At 35.3% G+C, this 21,846-nt stretch overlaps 1 protein-coding gene across 4 annotated transcripts in view; it reads left to right on the plus strand.

Moving 5' to 3' along the window:
• Positions 1 to 21,846, plus strand: part of Agbl4 (AGBL carboxypeptidase 4) — a 1,287,504-nt gene that overhangs the window by 137,692 nt on the left and 1,127,966 nt on the right. For all 4 annotated transcript variants that reach the window (XM_074080185.1, XM_074080183.1, XM_074080187.1 and 1 more), the window contains exon 2: positions 8,062 to 8,184. In XM_074080185.1, the coding sequence (XP_073936286.1) occupies positions 8,062 to 8,184 (123 nt within the window). The remainder of the gene's footprint in view (positions 1 to 8,061; positions 8,185 to 21,846) is intronic.

The raw sequence follows: 21,846 nt of genomic DNA on the forward strand, positions 1-21,846 counted from the left end.
CCATTATTAAAAACAAACAGAACACCAAAACCAAAACAAAAAACCAAAAACTAACAAATGGTATCAGGGACACGGAATAAAAAGAATCCTTTTATGTTTTGCTGGGAGTGCAAATTAGCACATCCACTATGGAAAACAATATGCAAGTTCCTCAAAAAGCTAAAAAATTTTATAGTTTTAGTGATAGGTCTATGATCAATTCTAAGTTAATTTTTATGTATTGTGTTGGGTACAAATAAGAGTCATTGTTTTCCTAAAAAAGTTGTCTAGTTATTCTAGCATTTGTTATAAAATTTTCTTTCTAGGTTGAATTACCCTTGCACTTTGATGGAACTTAATTGGTCAAATGTATGTGGATACATTTTGGATTCTCCTTTCTGATCTTCCCTAATGTCTGTCACCAGTGTTTTAGTTTTCTGTATATGGTTCTTAAACATAACTTGTTAAATTTAAGGCTGGGTATTTGATGCTTTTTGGTGCTAGTATGATTGTTATCAAATTTCAAATTTCCTTTTCCAGTTGTTCATGGCTACTACCTATCTGAAATCTCTACTTAACACTTTAGGTTTTAAATGTGGATTCTTCACTCAGGATGGTTGAAACTTGAATGTTTCCTAGCCTTGTACACATTTTAAAAATTGTTTAGTTTACAAGTTCCATGTAATTCCTGCCTGGCCTTGTGGAGTTTCACTCTACCTGTCTGACTATTCAATTAAAAGATTCAAGCAGTTATGGGGTGCTTTGGCTCTGTGTAGCTCTCTCCTTGTTAGTACTCTGACCATCAAATATAAGTTCCCTCAGTCTCTTCAAAGCTTTATTTCTGTCACCTCAACTCAGAGAAAACACTATGTTCCATCTTGGAGAAAGTATCACCAATCTAAAAGCTGAGGTTATTGTCAGCCTTACTTCATCTGTTTACCTTCTTCATGGCATTACAATGTTGCATTGTTTGTTATCCACGTCTGAAAGAGCAGTCTCATAAATAATTGTCCATTTTTTGGTGGTTTATGGAAGGCGTATAGGTATAATCTTTGTTACTATTTCATGAGTAGTTAAAGTTATCTTTGCCAGGGCCTCATCCTCTACTATCCTTGTGAGGACCTTGCATATTTTCTTGGAATAGTTTGCATGCTACTGCAGTAGACATCCACTCTCACACACTCATAGATGCATTCTGGGAGATGAGAGGAAGGTATGGCTGCCTCTACTGAGGTAGTTAAGGGCTTAAAGTTTTGACGACATTGTAGTCGACCCACCTTCCTTTGCCTTCAGATCCTGGCATCCAGTAAATTCTTATAGTTTTGCCCTTTAAAAATGTTATCTAAATAGATTGTAAATGATATAATCTTTTGAGACTGACTTCTTCCATTTAGTATAATGTATGAGATTTATTCATGTTGTCATATGTATTAGTAATTTGTTTATTTTTATTGCTGATTAGTATTCTATTATATGGGTGTACCACAGATTTTTACTACATTCACTGGAAATCATTTGCATTGTTTCCAGTTTGGAGCAATTATGAATAAATCTGCTATAATTTTTCATGTGCAGGTTTTGTGTGAATATGTGTTTTTCATGTCTGTTAGGTAAATACCTAGGGATGGAATTGCAAAGATGCATATTTAATTTTATATCAAATAGCCAAACTGTTTTTTATTGTTGCTGTGCCAGTTTGCATTTCCACAGGAATACATTAAAATTTCAGATGCTTTACTTTATTATCAATCCTAGGTTTGTTCTGTTTCTTTGGTTTCAACTTTTCTAATAAATGTGTAGTAATAACATATTGTGGTTTCAATTTCAGTTTCCCTACTGACTTTTGAGCATCTGTTAATGAATTTATTTGACACCTATCTGTTGATGGGCACTCATATATCTTCTTTTGATAAACTCTTTCATTGTGTACTATTGAAACAGTACTTTGTCAGTTACGTGTTGCTCAAGTGCTTTCATGGTTTAGTTTGACCCTCCCCCTTAATAATAGTGCCTTTCAAAGAGCAGCAATTTTTAATGCTAATAAAGTCCAATTTATAACTTGGGTTTATGGGTTGTGATCTCTGTTGAAGCCCTTCGTCCACTTCACAAATTCTCTTCCCATTTATTTGGTGTTTTAGCATTTTCGTGGTTTTTTTTTTTATTGTGGTAAAACATACATAACTTTTGGGCTAGCATTGTGGCTCAAGTGGTACAGTGCCTGCCTAGCAAGCACAAAGCCCAGAGTTCAAACCCTAGTACCGCCACTTCCCTCTACCCTCCCCAAAATCCCCATACAAAATGTAATTTTATCATCTTAGCAATTTTAAGTGTACAATTCAGTGGCATTAAGTATACTCACTATGTTGTGCAACCATCAGTCTTACCCATTTTCAGAAACCTTTCATTATCCCTGGCACAAAATCTATACCCAATGGACAATAACTCTTTTGTTTCCTTCTTTTTCTAGGCTCTAGTACCCTTTCTTATAATTTTTTTCCTCTATAAATTTTACTATTCTAGGTGCCTCATTAGAAGACTCACAATATCTATCCTTTTGTGTCTCACTTTTTTCACTTGATGTAATGTTTTAAAACTTCATTCATGTTGTAGCATGTTTCAGAATTTTATCCTTTTTATGGCTCAATAATAATCTAGGGCATGTCCTTATCACATTTAAAAATCTGTTTATAAAAGAGATGCAAATCAAAACAATACTTAGATTTCATCTCACCCCAGTTAGAATGTCTAGAATCAAGGGTAATAACAACAAATTCTGGCGAGGATGTGGAAAACAGGAATCCTATACACTGCTGGTGGGAGTGCAACCATTATGGAGAACAGTATGAAGATTGCTCAAAAAACTAGAGATAGAACTGCCATACAATCCAGTGATACTGCTTCTGGACGTCTACCCAAAAGTACATAAAACAGGATATAGTAAAGACACCTGTATACCCATGTTCATTGCAGCACTATTCACAATTGTTCGGCTCTAGAAACAAACCAGATGCCCTACAACTGATGAATGGATTATGAAATTGTAGTATATATACACAATGGAGTATTACTCAGCTACAAGGAATAATGACATAGCATTTGAAGGTAAATGGATGCAATTGGAGGACATCATGTTAAGTGAAGTTAGCTAGGATCAGAAACACAAAAGATGCATATTTTCTCTCATATGTGGAAGATAGATTCAAAGATAAGCATATACACAAAAACACACATGATCATATACAAACTCAGTTGTAGAACATGTTTGGAACAGTATAAATATTTTATGGGACTCAGGGAAAGAGAAAGGAAAAGAGAATGATAGAGCAATAGTAATATCATATATCACAAGATGTGAAGGTAGAGGATATAAGAATGTGTATTGAAAGCTGTTGAAAAATGGGAGGGTGGGAGGTAAAAGGGTAAGGGAGAGTATTCAAAGGGATTGAACAGACCTAAGTAAAGCACACCCATAGAGGGCATATACTGAGACACCCCTTTGAACATCAACTCAACTATTAATAATGAAAACCAGGACTGTAAAACAGGCACCAGTGTGTGTGTGTGTGTGTGTGTGTGTGTGTGTGTGTGTGTGTGTGTGTGTGTGTTGGGGGGGCATTAGTGGGAGGGGGAGGGTGAACTAAGGATGTTAAGGTGAATGTATATGGTATCTATCTGGATTTCATAAAACTATGTGAAACAGAACTAGAAAACCTCTTGCAATTGCTTTAAATGGGGTGGGGAAGGGGCTGATGGGGAGAGACAATGGGGGCAGTGTAACTAATGTACAATATAAGTCTAATTGGAATTGTCACCATGAAACCCCTCCTATATCATGAATATATCCTAATAAAATTTATTTAAAGAAAGTAAATGCAAATCAAAACTATGTTAAGTTTCCATCTCACTCCTGTTAGAATGGCTACCATCAAGAGCACAAATAACAAATTCGAGGATGCGGGGGAAAAGGAACTCTCATACATTATAGGTGGGAATGTAAATTAGTACAACCACTATGATAAGCAGTATGGAAGCTTCTCAAAAATCTAAAAAATACAGCTGCCATATGATCCAGCAATACCATTCCTAGGGTTATACTTGAAGGAATGTGGGTCATGCTACAATAAAATGCATCTACACACCATGTTTACTGCAGCATTATTGACAATAGCTAAGCTATGGAAAAAGCCACGATGCCCCACTACTGATAAATGAATTAAGAAAATGTGGTATTTATATACAATGGAATTTTATTCATCCACGAAGAAGAATGAAATTTTGTCCTTTAAAGGTAAATGGGTAGAACTGGAGAACACCATCTTAAGTGAAGTAAGCCATATTGAAAAAGACAAAGGTTACGTGTTTTTCTCTCATGTGGGAGTTAGGTACAAATACAAACATAAGCAAAATCATATATTCATGTAAACATATTCAGAACATGTTTCTGATAGTGGGATTATTAGAGGAGACTGGGGGAGGAGGGAAAGAAGAGATTGATAGATACTGAATAATTTTGAAAAACATCACTTCTGTATGGGAACAAGACACAATGATATGCAATGCAAACTACTGAAAAACATGGGTAGGGGAAAATTGGTAAAGAATAATAATAGAGGGGATTAGACTGATTAAAGTACAATATATTTGCAGGAAAAATACCAGGGTAAAAACCCACTGAACAATGAACTGCCACTTAAACAAAGAAGGACAGCAATGTAGAACAAGTCCTGTTAAGGGGAGGTAAATAGCGGGAGTGGGAGGGTAAGTAAGGGGGATAAAGAAAGGTGAATACAGTGGATGTGTCTTCTACAAACATATGAACATGGAGCACTGAAACTTGTAACCATTTTAAAAATGGGAGTAGGAAAGGGGATGAAGCTAATCAGGGTATAATATATATATATATGGAAATCTCACAATCAAACTCCCTATACAACTATTATAAACTAATAAAAATGTTTAAAAAATAAAAAATAAAAAAAATCTGCTTATCTGTTGATGGGCACTTAGGTTGTTTCCCTCTTTCAGCATTTGTGAGTAATGCTATTAACATCAGTGTACATTCTGTTCAAGACCTTGATTTCAGTTCTTTTGGATATATACCTAGGATTAGAATTTCTAGGTCTTTTGGTAATTTTCATGTTTAATTTAAAAAGAACCACAGTTGTTATACTCTTACATTCACACCAGAAGAAACACAAATGTTACAATTTCTCCACATCCTTGTCAACACTTGTTCCTTTCTTTTTATTTTTTTAAGCAGTGACCTAATAGGTGTGTTGTAGTGTCTCTTGGTGGTTTTGATTTGCATTTCTTAATGACTAGTGATATTGAGCATCTTTTCACATGTTTTTTAGCCACTTGTATATCTTCTTTGGAGATATTTTTACTAAAGACCTTTGCCTATTTTGGATTGATTTGTTTTTGTTACTAAACTTTAGGAGTTCTTTATATATTCTGAATGTTAGTCTCTTATCACAGGTGTGATTTGTGAACATTTTTTTCTCACTCCGTGAATTGTCATTTAACTCTTATTTAAAGCTTCATAAAAGTTTTAAATTTTGATGAAGTTTGATTTTACCTCATTTTTGTTTTTGTTGCCTATGCTTTTGGAGGCATGTCTAGGAAATCATTGCCAAATCATGAATCAATGTCATGAAGATTATCACCTACATATATTCTAGGAGTTTTATAGTTTTAGCTTTAAAATTTAAGTCTTTGATTTATTTTGAGTGAATATTTGCATATAGTTCAAGATGAGAGTTTAATATAATTCTTTTGTTTGTGTGTAATGTATATTTTCTTATAGAAGTTTTATAGTTTTAGGTTTTTCATTTATGTTTTTATTCTCATACTCATTTTTACAGGTGATATGAGGTTTTCTAGTACATGAATTACTTATTACCAGTTGCTAAATATTTTCCTTTCTATATTTTCTTTAGATAATCAATTATGTTTCTGTGATTACAATCGACAAAAAATTTACATTTATTTCATGGATACCATTTCTAAAGCCCTCATTTCTTTGCATTTCTATTGATAGAGACAGAGTTCACTGATTCATTCTTCAGCTATGCCAAGTTTACTGATCAGTGCATTGAAGACATTCTTTATCTCTGTTACTGTGCTTGTTTTTAGTTTTATCATTTCCTTTGAGTCATTATTATCATTTATGTTTCTCTGCTAAAATTTCCCATTTTTCATATGTTTTCTCCTCCCTTTCCAAGTAGACTTTTTAACTTATTTGTTTTTGAAATTAATTGTATGATATTTCCGATAAATGGTATTTTTGAGACTGGTTCTCTTTATTGTCTCTAAGTAGTAGATTGTTTTTCTTGATTTTTTTGTGTTGCATGAGTTTTGATTAAATGCTGGGTATCTAGTATAAAATAGCAAAGAATGACTATTTGCCATTGGAAATGGATATACCTCTTTTCTTGGTCATTTATGTGTGGATTCACATCAACTTAATTAGGAGTTAAGCTGCCTTTGAGTTCCATTGTTTCTATTACCTTGTTTCTATTGTTACTTTCAGTTTGTCACTGGCTTCAAATTCTTTTTTTGTTACTTTATTTTTGAGGGAAGAGGCTGGGAAGATAATTTTTCCTTAATATTCCACTCCACTTTGAACTTTTGGTCTTGGTTAGGTAATTGCCCCACATGGAATTTTCTCTACATGCTCCTATCCACATCCCAGAAGTAGATTATGTTTTTTTTTCTTCTCATTATCCAGTGCTTATTATCTTGGTGTTAAGAGAACAGGAATATTTTCTATTATACTGATCTCTGCCTTGGTTTGGGGGTGAATTTTTTTTCAGTGATTCCATGTGTATTCCTGTGATACCAAACTCAATTTTTAATCTTTGATGGGTCTTGTGTGAAACTGTTTTCTGTTCCTCTCTGTAGGAACCATTTAAAAAATGTTGCTAAAGAATTCTGGGCCTAGGTTGGTTTCCTGCCCTCTTCCAGGTGTAGAATGTTTTTCTTATATTGGCTCAAGAAATATCTCTCAGTGTATACTGAGATGATAAGATTTGTTATTTCTCCCCTAATGATATAAGGCCTTCTTTCCCATAAGAGATAAGACATTGACAGTTTCCAGCCTTTCCTGTATTCTCCAGGCGTGGAGGCTAGTGCTGTGTCCCTAATCTTTCTCCTGAACAGAAGAGTGTAAATTGTTGTGAATTCCTAGTGTGTCTATTATTCACAAAGGTTCTATAGTGTCATATTTCCTATACTAGAACTTTAATATTTTTAAAAATTACCTTAATTTTCTTACTTGCTGTGTGAGCCCCAGTATTTCTTCTTTCTGTGATTTGCTTCTCTTCTCTTTTTTGGTGGGGCCTTACTTTCCTTTGATATTATATTATTTGGTTGCCTTGCAATGTCAATTCTCTGGTGAATTTGAGAAAGTTATGATTTTTTACTTTGTTATGATTTTTTTTTTAGTTAAGGTGGAAGCAATGTCCTTTCAATTTTTCTACATCTTAAGTGGAAGTGAAGCTTCCAAAAGTTTTAAAGATCAACAATTCTATTAGGAAATAGAATATCTATCCAATTTAATACTTCACAAATTATTTTTTGGTGATAGAACATTTTGAAGTCAATTCTATCTATAGAATTAATGCGTTATTCAAGTGAAAACAATTCAGTATATTTGTGACAAGTTATATGTTTTACCAGTTATTAATTAGTTCATGTAATTTAATGAACATGGTTTGGATTTCAATACTGATAGTAGATACTTTAAAATCTAGTTCTCATAGTACAACTCTGGAAGATGGGTTTACTTTTACTAGTCTTTTTTTATGAAATAGAGAAAATGAAATTTAAGGTATTAGGTTGATTACTTTGGACCATAGAGAATTGGTATGTAGTACAGGTGAGATCTCAGCTCATTTCTTTTTAATTTCAAAATATATCCTTTTCTATTGTACCAGAATATGTAGTTAATTAATTTTGTCTGTATATTCATGCTTACCCCATGAGTGGGAAGAAAGATAAATTAATGTTAAAAATCTCGTTGGATATCTATTGCTGACTACACTTGGACTTCTGTTTAATGTGAGTCATTTTTTAAAATAGGCAATGATATTGGAAATGACGATGCCATCGGAGGAAATGTCAACAAATATATGGTGTTTCCAAACGGTTACTGTGGACAGCCTAAGAAAGGACATCTTGTCTTTGATGCTTGCTTTGAAAGTGGTAAGTGGATTAAAGACTTTTACCTATGAGTTTGTCTGGCAAGGCTGTTTTTGGAATCCAATACCATCTGATCATTCAGTGTGATTCATCCCACATAATATTTCACCATAATGAAACAAGCTGTTAGAGAAAAGTCAATTTTGAAATTTATAAATACTTGTCTTTTGTTGCTGTTAATGATTGAATGTGAAATTGATTTGTTTTTGGAATAAAACTGGAACAATTCAACTATATTATAATTTATTATTTTTTAAATGTCTACTATGACATTTGTATGTCTTTAGGACATGCTCACAGATCTTTGACAGAGAAGCTTTCTTATTTAAAAATGATTATGGAACAATTGAACACAAAAAGATTAAGAGTAATAATGCTTCATAATTGATAAATTCTTTTTTTTGTGGATGTTCTGAAAACGGCAATCAGGACTTGATTTGATTGTGTATTCTCATGTAGTAGGGTTTGGCTCTTGCTATGTCCTGAATCTTACTCTGAATAACACATGGTAAATACTCAGAATATACTGAAAATATTAACAAGAAATGTAAACAATTTTATTTAAAAAATAATGGTTTGTGCAGTATGTGTGTATGAGAGGCAGAGACACACATACACGCAGAGAAAGACACAGGGATAGAGAGAGGGAGAAGGGGTATCCCACTGTTAGTTATATACCAGTTCTCTGAACCCTCAGAATATTGGTTATACCAAACAATTGGCACTTTGTTCATGTAATATTTTGCTCTTTGCTTTTTCTACATTCTATTAGTTTGATATAACAATGTACTATAAACTGTGTGGATTAAACAACAGAAATTTATTGTCTCACAGATATAAAAACCAGAAGTCTGAGGTTAAGATGTTAGCAGGACTGGTTTATTCTAAAAGTTGTGTGGAATAACCTGTTTGATGCTTCCCGTGGTTTGTTAGCAATCTGTGTATTTCTTGGTTAGTAGAAGCACTGCACTGGTATCTGTCTTCATCTTCATATGGTGTATTCCCTGTATGTGGTCTGTCTCCAAATTTCTCCTTTTTGTAAAAATGTCAGTCATATTGGGTTATGACCCACTCTAATTAGCTTATTTTTAATTTGATTGCTTCTACAAGTAATAAAGGCATTATCTCCCAGTAAAGTCACATTCTAAGGTACTGGAGGGAGGTTATTAAGACTTCAATATATGAATTTTGGGAGGACACAATTAAACCCACAACTTAGTATTGTAATGTTCTTCTTCCAGTCAGACTTGAGTAATGTCCACATAATTAGGAATAATATCATATCTATTTGAGTCTTGTACTAGTTCCTTTTCTGGAATATACTTGCTGCCAAAAAAATCTTTTGATTCTTTTTACCTCAGTTAGACATGAAGGCCCTTTATAATAATACCAATGTTACAAGAGTGTTGTAGTTGCTGATAAACAGAAAATCCAGATTCCTGTATCCCATGTGGATGCATCCAAGCAGGATATGGAGACATAGTGAGCGTGACAATAAAAGTTTATTAAAGGTTAGGGGGAAAGGTTTCAAAAGGCCATGATGGGCCAGGTATGAGGTAGAAACAGAGAAATCTCTTCCTGTACCCAGGTATTTTTAAAACCTGAACTACCTTACAGGAGAGGAAAAATCCTGAGCAGTTCTTGCTCACCAATAATTAATGAGTGGGGAAGGACTTGGGAGGTTCCTGGGCTGGGGTGGTGGTTTGAGTTGTTTCTGGTCTAAGGTGTAAGTAATTTGTACATATTTGCAGTTAAAAAGAAGGCTCAGAAAGAGGGAGAAAAATGTTCAATTTGAAAATAATATTGAGTCATATATGTATTTAAGGGGCTCAGTCTTTCCCCATTTTAGCCTGCTTCAACTGTATGAATTATCTTAATTATCTTAATACTTTTATGGTATTTGTGGTTTTCTCTCATGTCCAAGTCTTTTCTGGGGTATACTTTCTGCCTCAAAAATATCTAATTCTTTTTACATGAGTTAAAAGCCTGAAGGCCCTTTATAATAAAATAATTTTTGTGAGGGTAGGGATTATCTTTTTTTAAAGATTTACCTACAACATGAAATAATCCAGATTTCTTTCCTAGAACATTTTTCCCTGGGTATACTCCAATATTTTTCATCCTTTACCAAAAAATTCAGTACAAGAAATTGCTCAACTTGACCACACAATCACCAACTGAATAGTGCATATTTTACTCATAATATAAGAGCAATTGCTTATGTAAATTAGATATGTGCTAATCTGAGTCAGAAACACTTAGACACACCAGAAATGATTTTTAATCTGGCCACAACTTGGCCCAGCTGGGTTGACATATAAAATTAATCATCATAGGGGAAGTAGCAAAAAACAATTCAGTTGGATGAGTACATAAAATGCATGATAGAAGTCCTATAAATTTGCTATAATTAGAAAACAAGTTCAGTTTGAATTTTTTGGCAGTCAATACCATGAGAGAAAAATAAGACCAAGTATTGAAACTTGAGAAAAATTCTTCCTGCAGGGTTCCTAAAAAGTAGACAGTGAAGTGTGATGAACAGCATCAGAAACAGTATCCCTGTTATATCTGCAACAGTATATTTCATAGGTGTATAACTTGTAGCATCCTTCTCAGTAGGCTGAGGGCTGAGGGCTTAATGCTGAAGTGCATTTTGTGAGCACAATTCAGTTGCTCTTTGAGACCATTTGTTGGACATTTGCAGGTTTCATCTGATCTAATTTAAACTAAGGATTTGCTTTAGACTATTTAAAACAGGTATATTAGAGGGGTTTTCTCTCATGTGCAAGTCTATGTGCTATTGATGTAGCCAACTGCTGTATTACATTTAAAGGGTTCTAAGGGTACACTTAGATTTACTGACAAGGGATAAAGTGTTTAATAGATTGAATGAGTTGATAGTATTGGCTTATGTGGATGAAATATATTGCTTTCAGACAAGTCTTCAGAAATATTTTTTTTCTTTCAGACTTGTGGAGTTTGTAAACTGCCTAGCATGTTGCCTGGTCCCTAACTGGTAGAAAATTACTGCATTTTTCTTATAAAAATGTGGTCTGCAGGTCAAATGTCAACTATTCTATGCACCCTTGGTCTCTTATCTCCCATATTACTCTCTCTATAGGTATTATTTCCCTTGAGAAAATAGCTATACCACCCTAATTTTATGTCTAGAAACTCTTGACTCTTCATGATTGTTGAACTTCTTTGTTCTCTAATGATGTATAACCTAATTGAATCAAGCAGAATGCTTTCAAAATCAAGCACTAAATTAATAGACTTTTTGTTGAGTGAAGTGATGCAAGCAACACAAAGATGGGAATCTTTTCCTAAAGCTTTATCATCTCCAAAGATAACTTTGATAAAAAGCCATATTTAATTGCTTGCTATTCTCCAGTTCACCAACTTCTCTCAAACTCTTTTACCTTTGAAGATGCTGTCTTCTCTGTGCCCAAGACTTCTTTCTCTCCATGGTAGTACTTATCAGGCAGATTTGAGCTTCCCCACTTCTACATTAGTAAGCATTGCTTAGGGGCTTCTATAATAGCCTTTAGTATAATATAGTTATTTAATTGTTTCTTCCTTTTCCCTCATTACTGTGTTTCCTGAAGTCAGAACAATACAAATATGTAGGTATCTTAGGTTGGATCATCCCCAATATTATATCCTTGGTTAAGAACTTCAGTAAATACTATATTAGGAAGCACAAGTGAGGGACTAGGGAAGATTATCTGGGAAAATAAGGAAAGCCAATAAAGAATGTGTGCATGAAAATGTCCAGCAGTGGCTGAGGAAGGTTAACTTTGGTGAGAGGAAGCCTGTGCTGTGGAATTCAGGCATAGCTTCCTTATCTTTGCCAATAAGGCTGATTTCTTATTTGTCCTGTTAGGTTATGCATCATCTTATCCACCTGGTTATTCAGTATCTCTTCTGTGGTAAGCATTTATGATAAGCATTGAAAATCTCCAACATAGCCTTTTGTGGATGGAACTGCATAACCAAAGCTCATTCCCATAGCTCTGCATCTTGTATGGCTCAGGATCTTGCCAGCAGCTTTCTTTTTTCTTCTTCTTCCTTCCTTCCTTCCGTCCATCCTTCCTTCCTTCCTTCCGTCCGTCCTTCCTTCCTTCCTTCCTTCCGTCCTTCCTTCCTTCCGTCCATCCTTCCTTCCTTCCTTCCTTCCGTCCTTCCTTCCTTCCTTCCTTCCATCCGTTCTTCCTTCCTTCCGTCCTTCCTTCCTTCCATCCTTCCTTCCTTCCTTCCGTCCATCCTTCCTTCCTTCCTTCCTTCCGTCCATCCTTCCTTCCTTCCTTCCGTCCTTCCTTCCTTCCTTCCTTCCTTCCTTCCTTCCTTCCGTCCATCCTTCCTTCCTTCCTTCCTTCCGTCCTTCCCTCCTTCCTTCCTTCCTTCCTTCCATCCTTCCTTCCTTCCTTCCTTCCATCCGTCCTTCCTTCCTTCTGTCCTTCCTTCCTTCCTTCCTTCCTTCCATCCTTCCTTCCTTCCTTCCTTCCGTCCATCCTTCCTTCCTTCCTTCCTTCCGTCCTTCCTTCCGTCCGTTCTTCCTTCCTTCCATCCTTCCTTCCTTCCATCCTTCCTTCCTTCCTTCCGTCCATCCTTCTTTCCTTCCTTCCTTCCGTCCATCCTTCCTTCCTTCCTTCCTTCCGTCCTTCCCTCCTTCCTTCCTTCCGTCCGTTCTTCCTTCCTTCCGTCCTTCCTTCCTTCCATCCTTCCTTCCTTCCTTCCGTCCATCCTTCCTTCCTTCCTTCCTTCCGTCCATCCTTCCTTCCGTCCTTCCTTCCTTCCTTCCTTCCGTCCGTTCTTCCTTCCTTCCGTCCTTCCTTCCTTCCATCCTTCCTTCCTTCCTTCCTTCCGTCCTTCCTTCCATCCTTCCTTCCTTCCATCCATCCTTCCTTCCGTCCTTCCTTCATTCCTTCCTTCCGTCCTTCCTTCCTTCCTTCTGTCCTTCCTTCCGTCCTTCCTTCCTTCTGTCCTTCCTTCCTTCCTTCCGTCCTTCCTTCCTTCCATCCTTCCTTCCTTCCATCCTTCCTTCCTTCCTTCCTTCCTTCCTTCCTTCCATCCTTCCTTCCTTCCTTCCATCCGTCCTTCCTTCCTTCCTTCCGTCCGTCCTTCCTTCCTTCCGTCCGTCCTTCCTTCCTTCCTTCCGTCCTTCCTTCCTTCCTTCCTTTCTTTTCTTTTTCTTTTTCTTTCTCTCTCTCTTTCTTTCTCTCTCTTTCTTCCTTTTCAAAATGGCAGTTTCTTTTTTTATTGCATAAAATAATGGGTTTCACTGTGACATTTTCACATGTATACAATGTACTTTCATTGTATTCATCCCTCTCTTATCCCCCTCCCTCCTCCTGCTGTTATCCTCCTGCCCCAGCCAATAAGTCCCCATTTTACATTCATGACTTCTTTCCTTTTTATTAGCATATATTAATTGTACAAAGGAGTTTTCATTGTGGTATTTCCACACATGTGTGTATTGTACTTTGATAAAATTTACACTCTCTATTACTCTTATTCCACCCCTTTTAAAAAGGAATTTTAGTAGGTTTCATTTTGCTTTTTCTACACAGATCTAATGTACTTTGACCCTATTTACCCAAAGTACCCTCTCCCCTGCTGGTGTCCTCTCCAAACAGTTCCACTTTCAAAAAGAAATATATATGGAGATCACCATATTTTCCTGTAAACAACATAATTTCATTGTTTGTTATGGTGGAATAACATTTGATTGTGTTTATATACCATATTTTCTTTACCCATTCATCAGTTGTAGGTCAACTGAGCGGATTCCATACCCTAGCCATTCTGACTACTGCTGTAATAAACATGGGTGTTCAGGTGTCTCTATTGTATAACATCTGCTTTCATATGATGGTTTTGCATTGAAAAAGGCAGCCCCTTCTCCAGAACTTCAGGGATCTAATTGCTATAGCTTCTTTAGAATCATATCTATCAAGGATGCCTCTAGCATCATTGGCTCTATTGACCCCCCTTGTCTACTCAACATTTTCTTCCCTATGAGTCCTGATACATGTGGTATTACCAAATATTACCACATGTAGAATAGATCACAAATACAAAGAGAACTACTAAGTGCTATGCTTCTTTTCTTCCCTCCAGCTTTATTGAGGTTGTTTACATTTAAGGTATACAATAAATTTAAGGTATATAACCTTAAATTTAAGATATAAAACTGTTTAAGTTTAAGGTATATAATGGTTATAATTATTAATAAATATTAATTGTAGAAATTACTGAGATTCACTGTAAAATTTTCATACATGCACACATCATGAATTGATCATCTGACCTTCTTCACCGTTTTTCTACTCTTGTTCTCCCCTCTTCTAGCATCCTTCCCAGTCGTTAGCATTTCTTCTTCTACTCAGGTCTTCTTTATTTTACTTTTTTTGAAAATTTTTTCATATATGACAAAGAACACATGATTTTTGTCTTTCTCATGTTTGCCTTATTTTGCTCAACCTGATCAATAATTCCATGCATTTTGCTGCAAATGACGGAATTTCATTTTTCTTTATGGCTGAATAATATTCCACTGTGTATGTAGAGTGTATTTTCTTTGTCCCTCCATCTGTTTACAGGTGCCCAAGCTGATTCTATACCTCAGATATTGTGAATAGTACCATAATGAATATGGACACACAGATATCTCTTTTGTATATTGACTTCATTTCCTTCAGATATAAACACAAGAGTGGGACAGTTGGATCATATGGTACTTTTATTTTTAGCTTTTAAAGGAACCTCCATTCTGTTTTTCATAGTGGTTGTACTAATGTACATTCCTGACAACAGTGTATAAGGTTTCCTTTTCCCAACATCCTTGCCAGTATTTGTATTTTTTTTAAAAAAGTCATTCTAACTGGAGTGAGGTGGATCTTATCGTAGTTTTGATTTGCATTTACATGATCAGCAAAGATATTGAGGATTTTTCATGTACATATGTGTATTTCTTCTTTTGAGATATCCTGTGTTTATTCAGATCATTTCTTTTTAAAAATTGCATTACTTATTCTTTTGTTGTTATGTCTTTGCATTCTTTGTATATTTTGAAAATCAACCCTCTATCAGACAAATAGTTGGCAAATATTTTCTCTCATTTTGTAGGCTGTCTGTTCACTCTGTCACTTGTTTCCTTTGCTGTGCAGGAGCTTTATAGTTTGATGTCGTCTTATTTGTCAGTCTTTGGTTTTGTTTCTTTTGCCTTTATAGAGCTATCCAGAAAAGCATTGTCTGGCCCCAAATCATGTAATGTTTACCATGTTTTTCTCTAGTATTTTCAGAGTCTCATTTCTCACAGTTAGGTTTGTAATCAATGTTAAGTTGACTAGTGTACAGGGTGAGAGCTAAGGGTCAAGCATGAATCTTCTGAATGTGGATATTCAGTTTTCCCAGCACTGTTTGTTAGAGCAGATGTCTTTTCTTCAATGCATGTTTTTAGCATCTATTTTTGAAAATTACTCGGCTGCAGATACATCATGAGTTCATGTTTGGGTTCTCTATTATGTTCCATTGATCTATGTGTCTATTTTTTTGCCAATACCATGCTCATTTTGTTGCTACAGCTTTGTAGTATATTTTGAAATCAGGTATTATAATACCTCTAGTATTGCCATTTTTTCCCTCAGAATTGTTTTGAATATTCTGGTCTTTTGAGCTCCCATAAGAATTTCAGTATTTTTCTTCTATTTCTGTGAATAATGTCATTTATATTTTCCTTAGGATTTCAGTGAATCTGCATATTGCTTGAGTAGTAGGGACATTTAAAAATATTAATTTTAGTCATGCATGGTGGCTCACAACTGTAATCTCAGCTACTTGAGAGGCAAAGATTGGGATGATCATGGTTCAAGGCCACTCTAAGCAAAAAGTTAATGAGGTACCCGAGCTCAACACAAAGCTGAACCTGATGGTGCACTTCTGTAATCCCAGAAACATGGGAGGCATAGTTAGGAAGATCATGGTTTGATGCTGGCCCCAGGCAAAAAACATGAGACACTATCTGAAAAATGACTGAAGCAAAAAGAACTGGGAGTATGACTCAAGTGGTAGAACACTTGCTTAGCAAATACATGGCCCTGAAATCAAACCCCACAACCACCCAAAAAATTAATTCTTCTAATCTGATACCATGAGAGATTTTTCAATTTTTAAGTATCTTCTTCAATTTCTTTCTTCATTGCTTTACAATGAATTGCTTCACTTCTTTGGTTAACTTTATGCCTAGGTAAAATTTTTGTAGGTGTTGTGAATGGGATTGCTTTCATTTTTTCTTCTCAAAAACAAAAGCTACTGACTTTTGTATGTTGATTTTGTATATTGGTACTTTATTGACTTTGTTTACCACTTCTAATAGTCTTTTAATGGACTCTTTGTGGGACTTGAACCAATAGCCTCATGCATGCAAGTCAAGTGTTCTGTTACTTGAGCTATGCTCCCTATCCTTTGTTTTCATTTTGTTTTGAGACAGGGTCTCACCACCTTTGTTTGGCTGGCCTTGAGTTCATGATTCTCCTGCCTTCACCTCTCAAGTAGTTGAGATAACAGGCATGCACCTAAATAAGAGAACTTTTCATTATCAATTCAGTCTTTCTATCTGTTACTGGCTTATTTTAATGTCCTTTTTGTTCCATTTAAGTAGGTTATTTTTGTCTAGATATTCTAGAATTTCTAATTTGCTAGCATATAATTTTTCAAAATAATCTCTAATAGCTCTTTGGATTTCTGAACAATTAGTTTGAATATCTACTTTTTAAAAATTTTATTTATTTTGGTATTCTCTTTGTCTCTCTCAGTCTCTGTCTTTTTTGGTTAGTCTAGGAAAAGTTTTGTGAATCTTGTTTATCTTTCCAAAGAACTGTGTTTTTGTTTCATCAATCTTTTTGTATTGTTCCTTTAGACTCTATTTCACTCATATGTCCTCTAAGAACTTAAGATGCATCATTTGGTTGTTAATTTTAAACATTTTGATGTAGGCGCCCATTGTTATAAACTCACCTCTTAGAACTGTGTTTGCTATTTTTCACAGGTTTTGGGATGTTATGTTTCTATTTTCATTTGCTTCCAGGAATTTAAAATTTTCTTCTGATTTCCTCAATGGGAATTGTTTGTTCAAGAGTATGTTGTTCTGTGTCCATGTATTTGCATAATGTTTGTAATTTTCCCTGCTGCTGATTTCTAGTTTCATTCCATTGTGATCAGAAAAATATAGGATATGATCTGAATTTTTTCAACTTGTTATGACTTGTTTTGTAGCCTAATATATGGTCTATTCTAGAGAAAGTTCCATGTACTAATGAAAAGAATATGTATTATGTAACTGTTGCATGGAATGTTTTACAAGTATCTGTTTAGTTCATTTGATCTAACGTGTAGTTTAACTCTTATTTTTTTGTGGGAGTGTGGATGATCTTTCTACCTGTAAGCATGGGATATGGAAATTCTTAATTATCTTTCTTTTGATGTCAAATAGTGTTTTTTAAAATTGTTTATTCATTTATTCATATGTGCATACATTGTTTGGGCCATCTCTCTCCCCTGTCCCCTGCCCCCTCCATCTTCCCCTGATCCCCCTTGCTTACAGGCAGAACTTGTTCTGCCCTCTTCTCCAGTTTTGTTGGAGGGAAACAATAGGTGATAATAAGAAAGACATAAGATTTTTGCTACGTGGAGATGAGATAGCTATACAGAGAGATTCCTAGCATTGCTTCCATGCACATGTGTTTTACAACCCGAATTGATTCATCTCTGCCAGACCTCTTCACTACTTCCTGGTCATCTTTGCATAGTGGCCTCTGTCAGGTTAAGATTACTTTATTTGCTCCTCTACCATGGGCACATCAACCACATTCAAGTTTTAGGTTTCATTCCCTTTCCCTAGTCCTCCTGTATGCGATCTCCCTTAGCATGTTACCCATGTCCAATAATATTACAGCATTTCTTTTAGGTCTACAGTCCACATATGAAGGAGAACATATGATTTTTGGCCTTCTGAGCCTGGCTAACTTAAGCCATAGCTTAAGTTGATGTTCTCCAGTTCCATCCATTTACTTGTGAATGATAAGATTTCATTCATCTTCATGGCTGAGTAAAATTCCATTGTGTATAAATACCACATTTTCTTAATCCATTCATCAGTAGTGGGGCATCTTGGCTGTTTCAATAACTTGGCTATTGTGAATAGTGCTGCAATAAACATGGGTGTGCAGGTGCCTTTGGAATAAACTGAGTTGCATTCCTTTGGGTAGATCCCTAGGAGTGGTATTGCTGGATCATATGGCAGATCTATGTTTAGTTTTTTAAGAAGCCTCCATATTGTTTTCCAAAATGGTAGTACTAGTTTACATTCCCACCAGCAGTGTATTAGGGTTCCTTTTTTCCCCACATCCTCACCAACATTTGTTGTTGGTGGTGTTTTTGATGATAGCTATTTTAACAGGGGTGAGGTGGAATCTTAGTGTAGTTTTGATTTGGATTTCCTTTATGGACAGAGATGGTGAGCATTTTTTCATGTGTTTTTTTGGCCGTTTGGATTTCTTCCTTTGAAAAATTCTATTTAGTTCAGTTGCCACTTCTTTATTGGTTCATTGATTTTGGAGGAATTTAGTCTTTTGAGCTCACTGTATATTCTGGTTATTAGTCCTTTGTCTGATATATAGCCAGCAAATATTTTCTCCCACTCTGTGGGTGGTCTCTTCAATTTAGAGACCTTTTCTTTTGTTGTGCAGAGCTTTCTAAATTCATGTTGTCCCATTTGTCCATCCTTTTTCTTACATGCTGGGCTGCTGGACTTCTATTGAGGAAATCCTTGCCTATACTTATTGCTTCCAGAGTATTCCCCTCTCTTTCATGTATTAACTTCAGAATTTTGGGTCTGATATTAGGGTACTTAATCCACTTTGAGTTGATACTAGTACAGGATGATAGACGTGGATCTAATTTCAGTTTTCTGAAGGCAGATAACCACTTTTCCCAGCAATATTTGTTGAAGAGGCTATCTATTCTCCATCTTACGTTTTTGCTGTCTTTGTCGAAAACAAGGTGAGCATAGCTGTGTGGATTCATATGTGAGTCTTCTATTCTATTTCACTGGTCTTCATATCTGTTTTTGTACCAGTAACATGCTGTTTTTACTGCATGGCTTTGTAATAAAGTTGGGTAATGTGGTACCTCCAGGATTGCTCTTTTTGCTGAGTATTGCCTTGATATTCATGGTCTCTTGTGTTTCCAAGTGAACCTTAGGGTAGATTTTTCAGTCTCCATGATGAATATCATTGGGATTTTGATGGGAATTACGTTGAACATGTAGATTGCTTTTGGTAGTATAGTCATTTTTACTATTTTGATTCTACCAATCCATGAGCACAGGAGATCGTCCCACCTTCTGTAGTCTTCCTAACTCTTTCTTCAGAGGCTTGTAGTTCTTCTTGTAGGGTCATTCCTATCCTTTATTAAGTTTACTCCTAGGTATTTGATTTTTTTTAGGCTATTGTAAATGGAATTGTTTTCATATATTCTTTCTCAATTTGTTCATTGTTGGTGTATAGAAAAGCTAATTATTTTTGTATGTTGGTTTTTTTATCCTGCCACATTGCTGAAGTTGTTTGTGGTGTCTTGGAGTTTTTAGGTTGAGTTTTTTGCATCTTTGAGGTATAGGATCATGTCGTCTGCAAGTACAAATACTTTGACATTTTCTTTACTCATTTGTATTCCTTTTAATTACTTCTTCTTGCCTTATTACTCTAGCTAGGAATTCCAAGACTATGTTGAATTGAAGTGGGGAGAGTGGGCACCCTTGTCTTGTTCCTGATTTTAGGGGAAATGGTTTCAGTTTTTCTCCATTAATTATTATGTTGGCTATAGGTTTGTCATATATAGCCTTTACAATGTTGATGAACATTCCTTCTATTCCTAGTTTTCTTGGAGCTTGAATCTTATGAAAGACTTTTTCTGCATCTATTGAGATGATCAAGTGGTTTTTGTCTTTGCTTCTATTAATGTGCTATATTACATTTACACATTTGCATATGTTGAACCACACCTGCTATCTTCAGATGAAGTTGACTTGGTCATGGTAAATAATCTTTCTGATAGGTTGTTGGATTTGGTTTGCCATAATTTTATTGAGGATTTTTGCATGGATGTTCATTAAGGAGATTGGCCTATAGATTTCCTTTTTGAATGTATCTTTGTCTGGTTTTGGGGTGAGTGTAATACTGGCTTCATAGAATGTGTTAGGCAGTTTTCCTTCCCTTTCTATTTCATGGAAAAGTTTAAGGACAGTTTGTATTTTTCTTTAAAGGTCTGATAGAATTCAGCAGAGAATTCATCAGGTCCTGAACTTTTCTTTTTTGGGAAACTATTTCTGCTTCAATTTCGTTTTGTGTTATAGATTTGTTTAGATGATTAATATCCTCTTGGTTCAGTTTTGGATGGTCATAAGTATCTAGAAATTTCTCCATTTCTTCAAGATTTTCAAATTTATTGGAATATTGGTTCTCAAAGTCATATCTGATAATTCCCTGATTTCCTTTGTGTTTGTTCCTTTGTCCCTTTTTATATTTCTGATTTTACTGGTTTGGGTCTTTTCCCTCCTCATTTTACTCAGATTTGCCAGGGTTTTGTTAAATCTTGTTTATTTTTTTAAAGAACCAGCTTTTTGTTTCATTTATACTTTGGTCTTTGTTTTGTTTTTTGTTTTTGGGTCTCTCTTTCATTCATTTCAGCCCTTATTTTTGTTATTTTCTCCTTCTACTTGATTTGGGTTTTGCTTGTTCTTATTTTTCTAGGAGTTCGAGATGTAGAATTAGGTAGTTTATTTGAGATCTTTCTGTCCTTTTAATATATACAATCATGGCTATAAACTTTCCTCTTAGGACTGCCTTTGCTATGTCCCATAGGTTCTGGTAGGTCATGTTTTTATTTTCATTAGCTTCCAGAAACCTTTTAATTTCCTCTTTTATTTCATCAATGACCCACTGATCATTGAGCAGTATGTTGTTAAGCTTCTAATTGTTTGCATATTTTCTGCTGTTTTTTGTTGTTGTTGACTTTTAGTTTTAATGCATTTTGATCAGATAGAATGCAGGGGATTATTTATATTTTCTTATATTTGTTGAGGCTTGCTTTGTGCCCTAAGATATGATCAATTTTTGAGAAAGTTCCATGGGCTGCTGAGAAGAATGTATTTTGTGCAGATGCTGAATGAAATATTCTGTAGACATCAGCTAAGTTCATTTGATGTATGGTGTGATTTAGCTGTAGAATTTCTCTATTGACTTTTTTGTTTGGATGACCTATGTATTTGTGATAAGGGGTATTACAGTATCCCACTACCACTGTCTTGGAGTCTATACATGCTTTTAAGTCCTTTAGAGTATGTTTGATGAAATTTTGTGCACTGACCTTGGGTGCATATAGGTTGATAATTGTTATTTCCTTTTGGTGTGAAGTGACCTTCTTTATCCCTTTTGATCAATGTAAGTTTGAGTCTACTTTTACTGAGATAAGTACTGCTACTTTCACCTGTTTTCAGGGACCATTGTCTTGGTAAATCTTCTTCCAGGCTTTCGCCCTCAGCTTGTGTTTGTTTCTGTCAATGAGATGGGTCTCCTGAAAAAAACAGATTGTTGGATCTTACTT

The sequence above is a fragment of the Castor canadensis genome, chromosome 7 (genome assembly GCF_047511655.1).
Source record: "Castor canadensis chromosome 7, mCasCan1.hap1v2, whole genome shotgun sequence".
Lineage (NCBI taxonomy): Eukaryota > Metazoa > Chordata > Mammalia > Rodentia > Castoridae > Castor > Castor canadensis.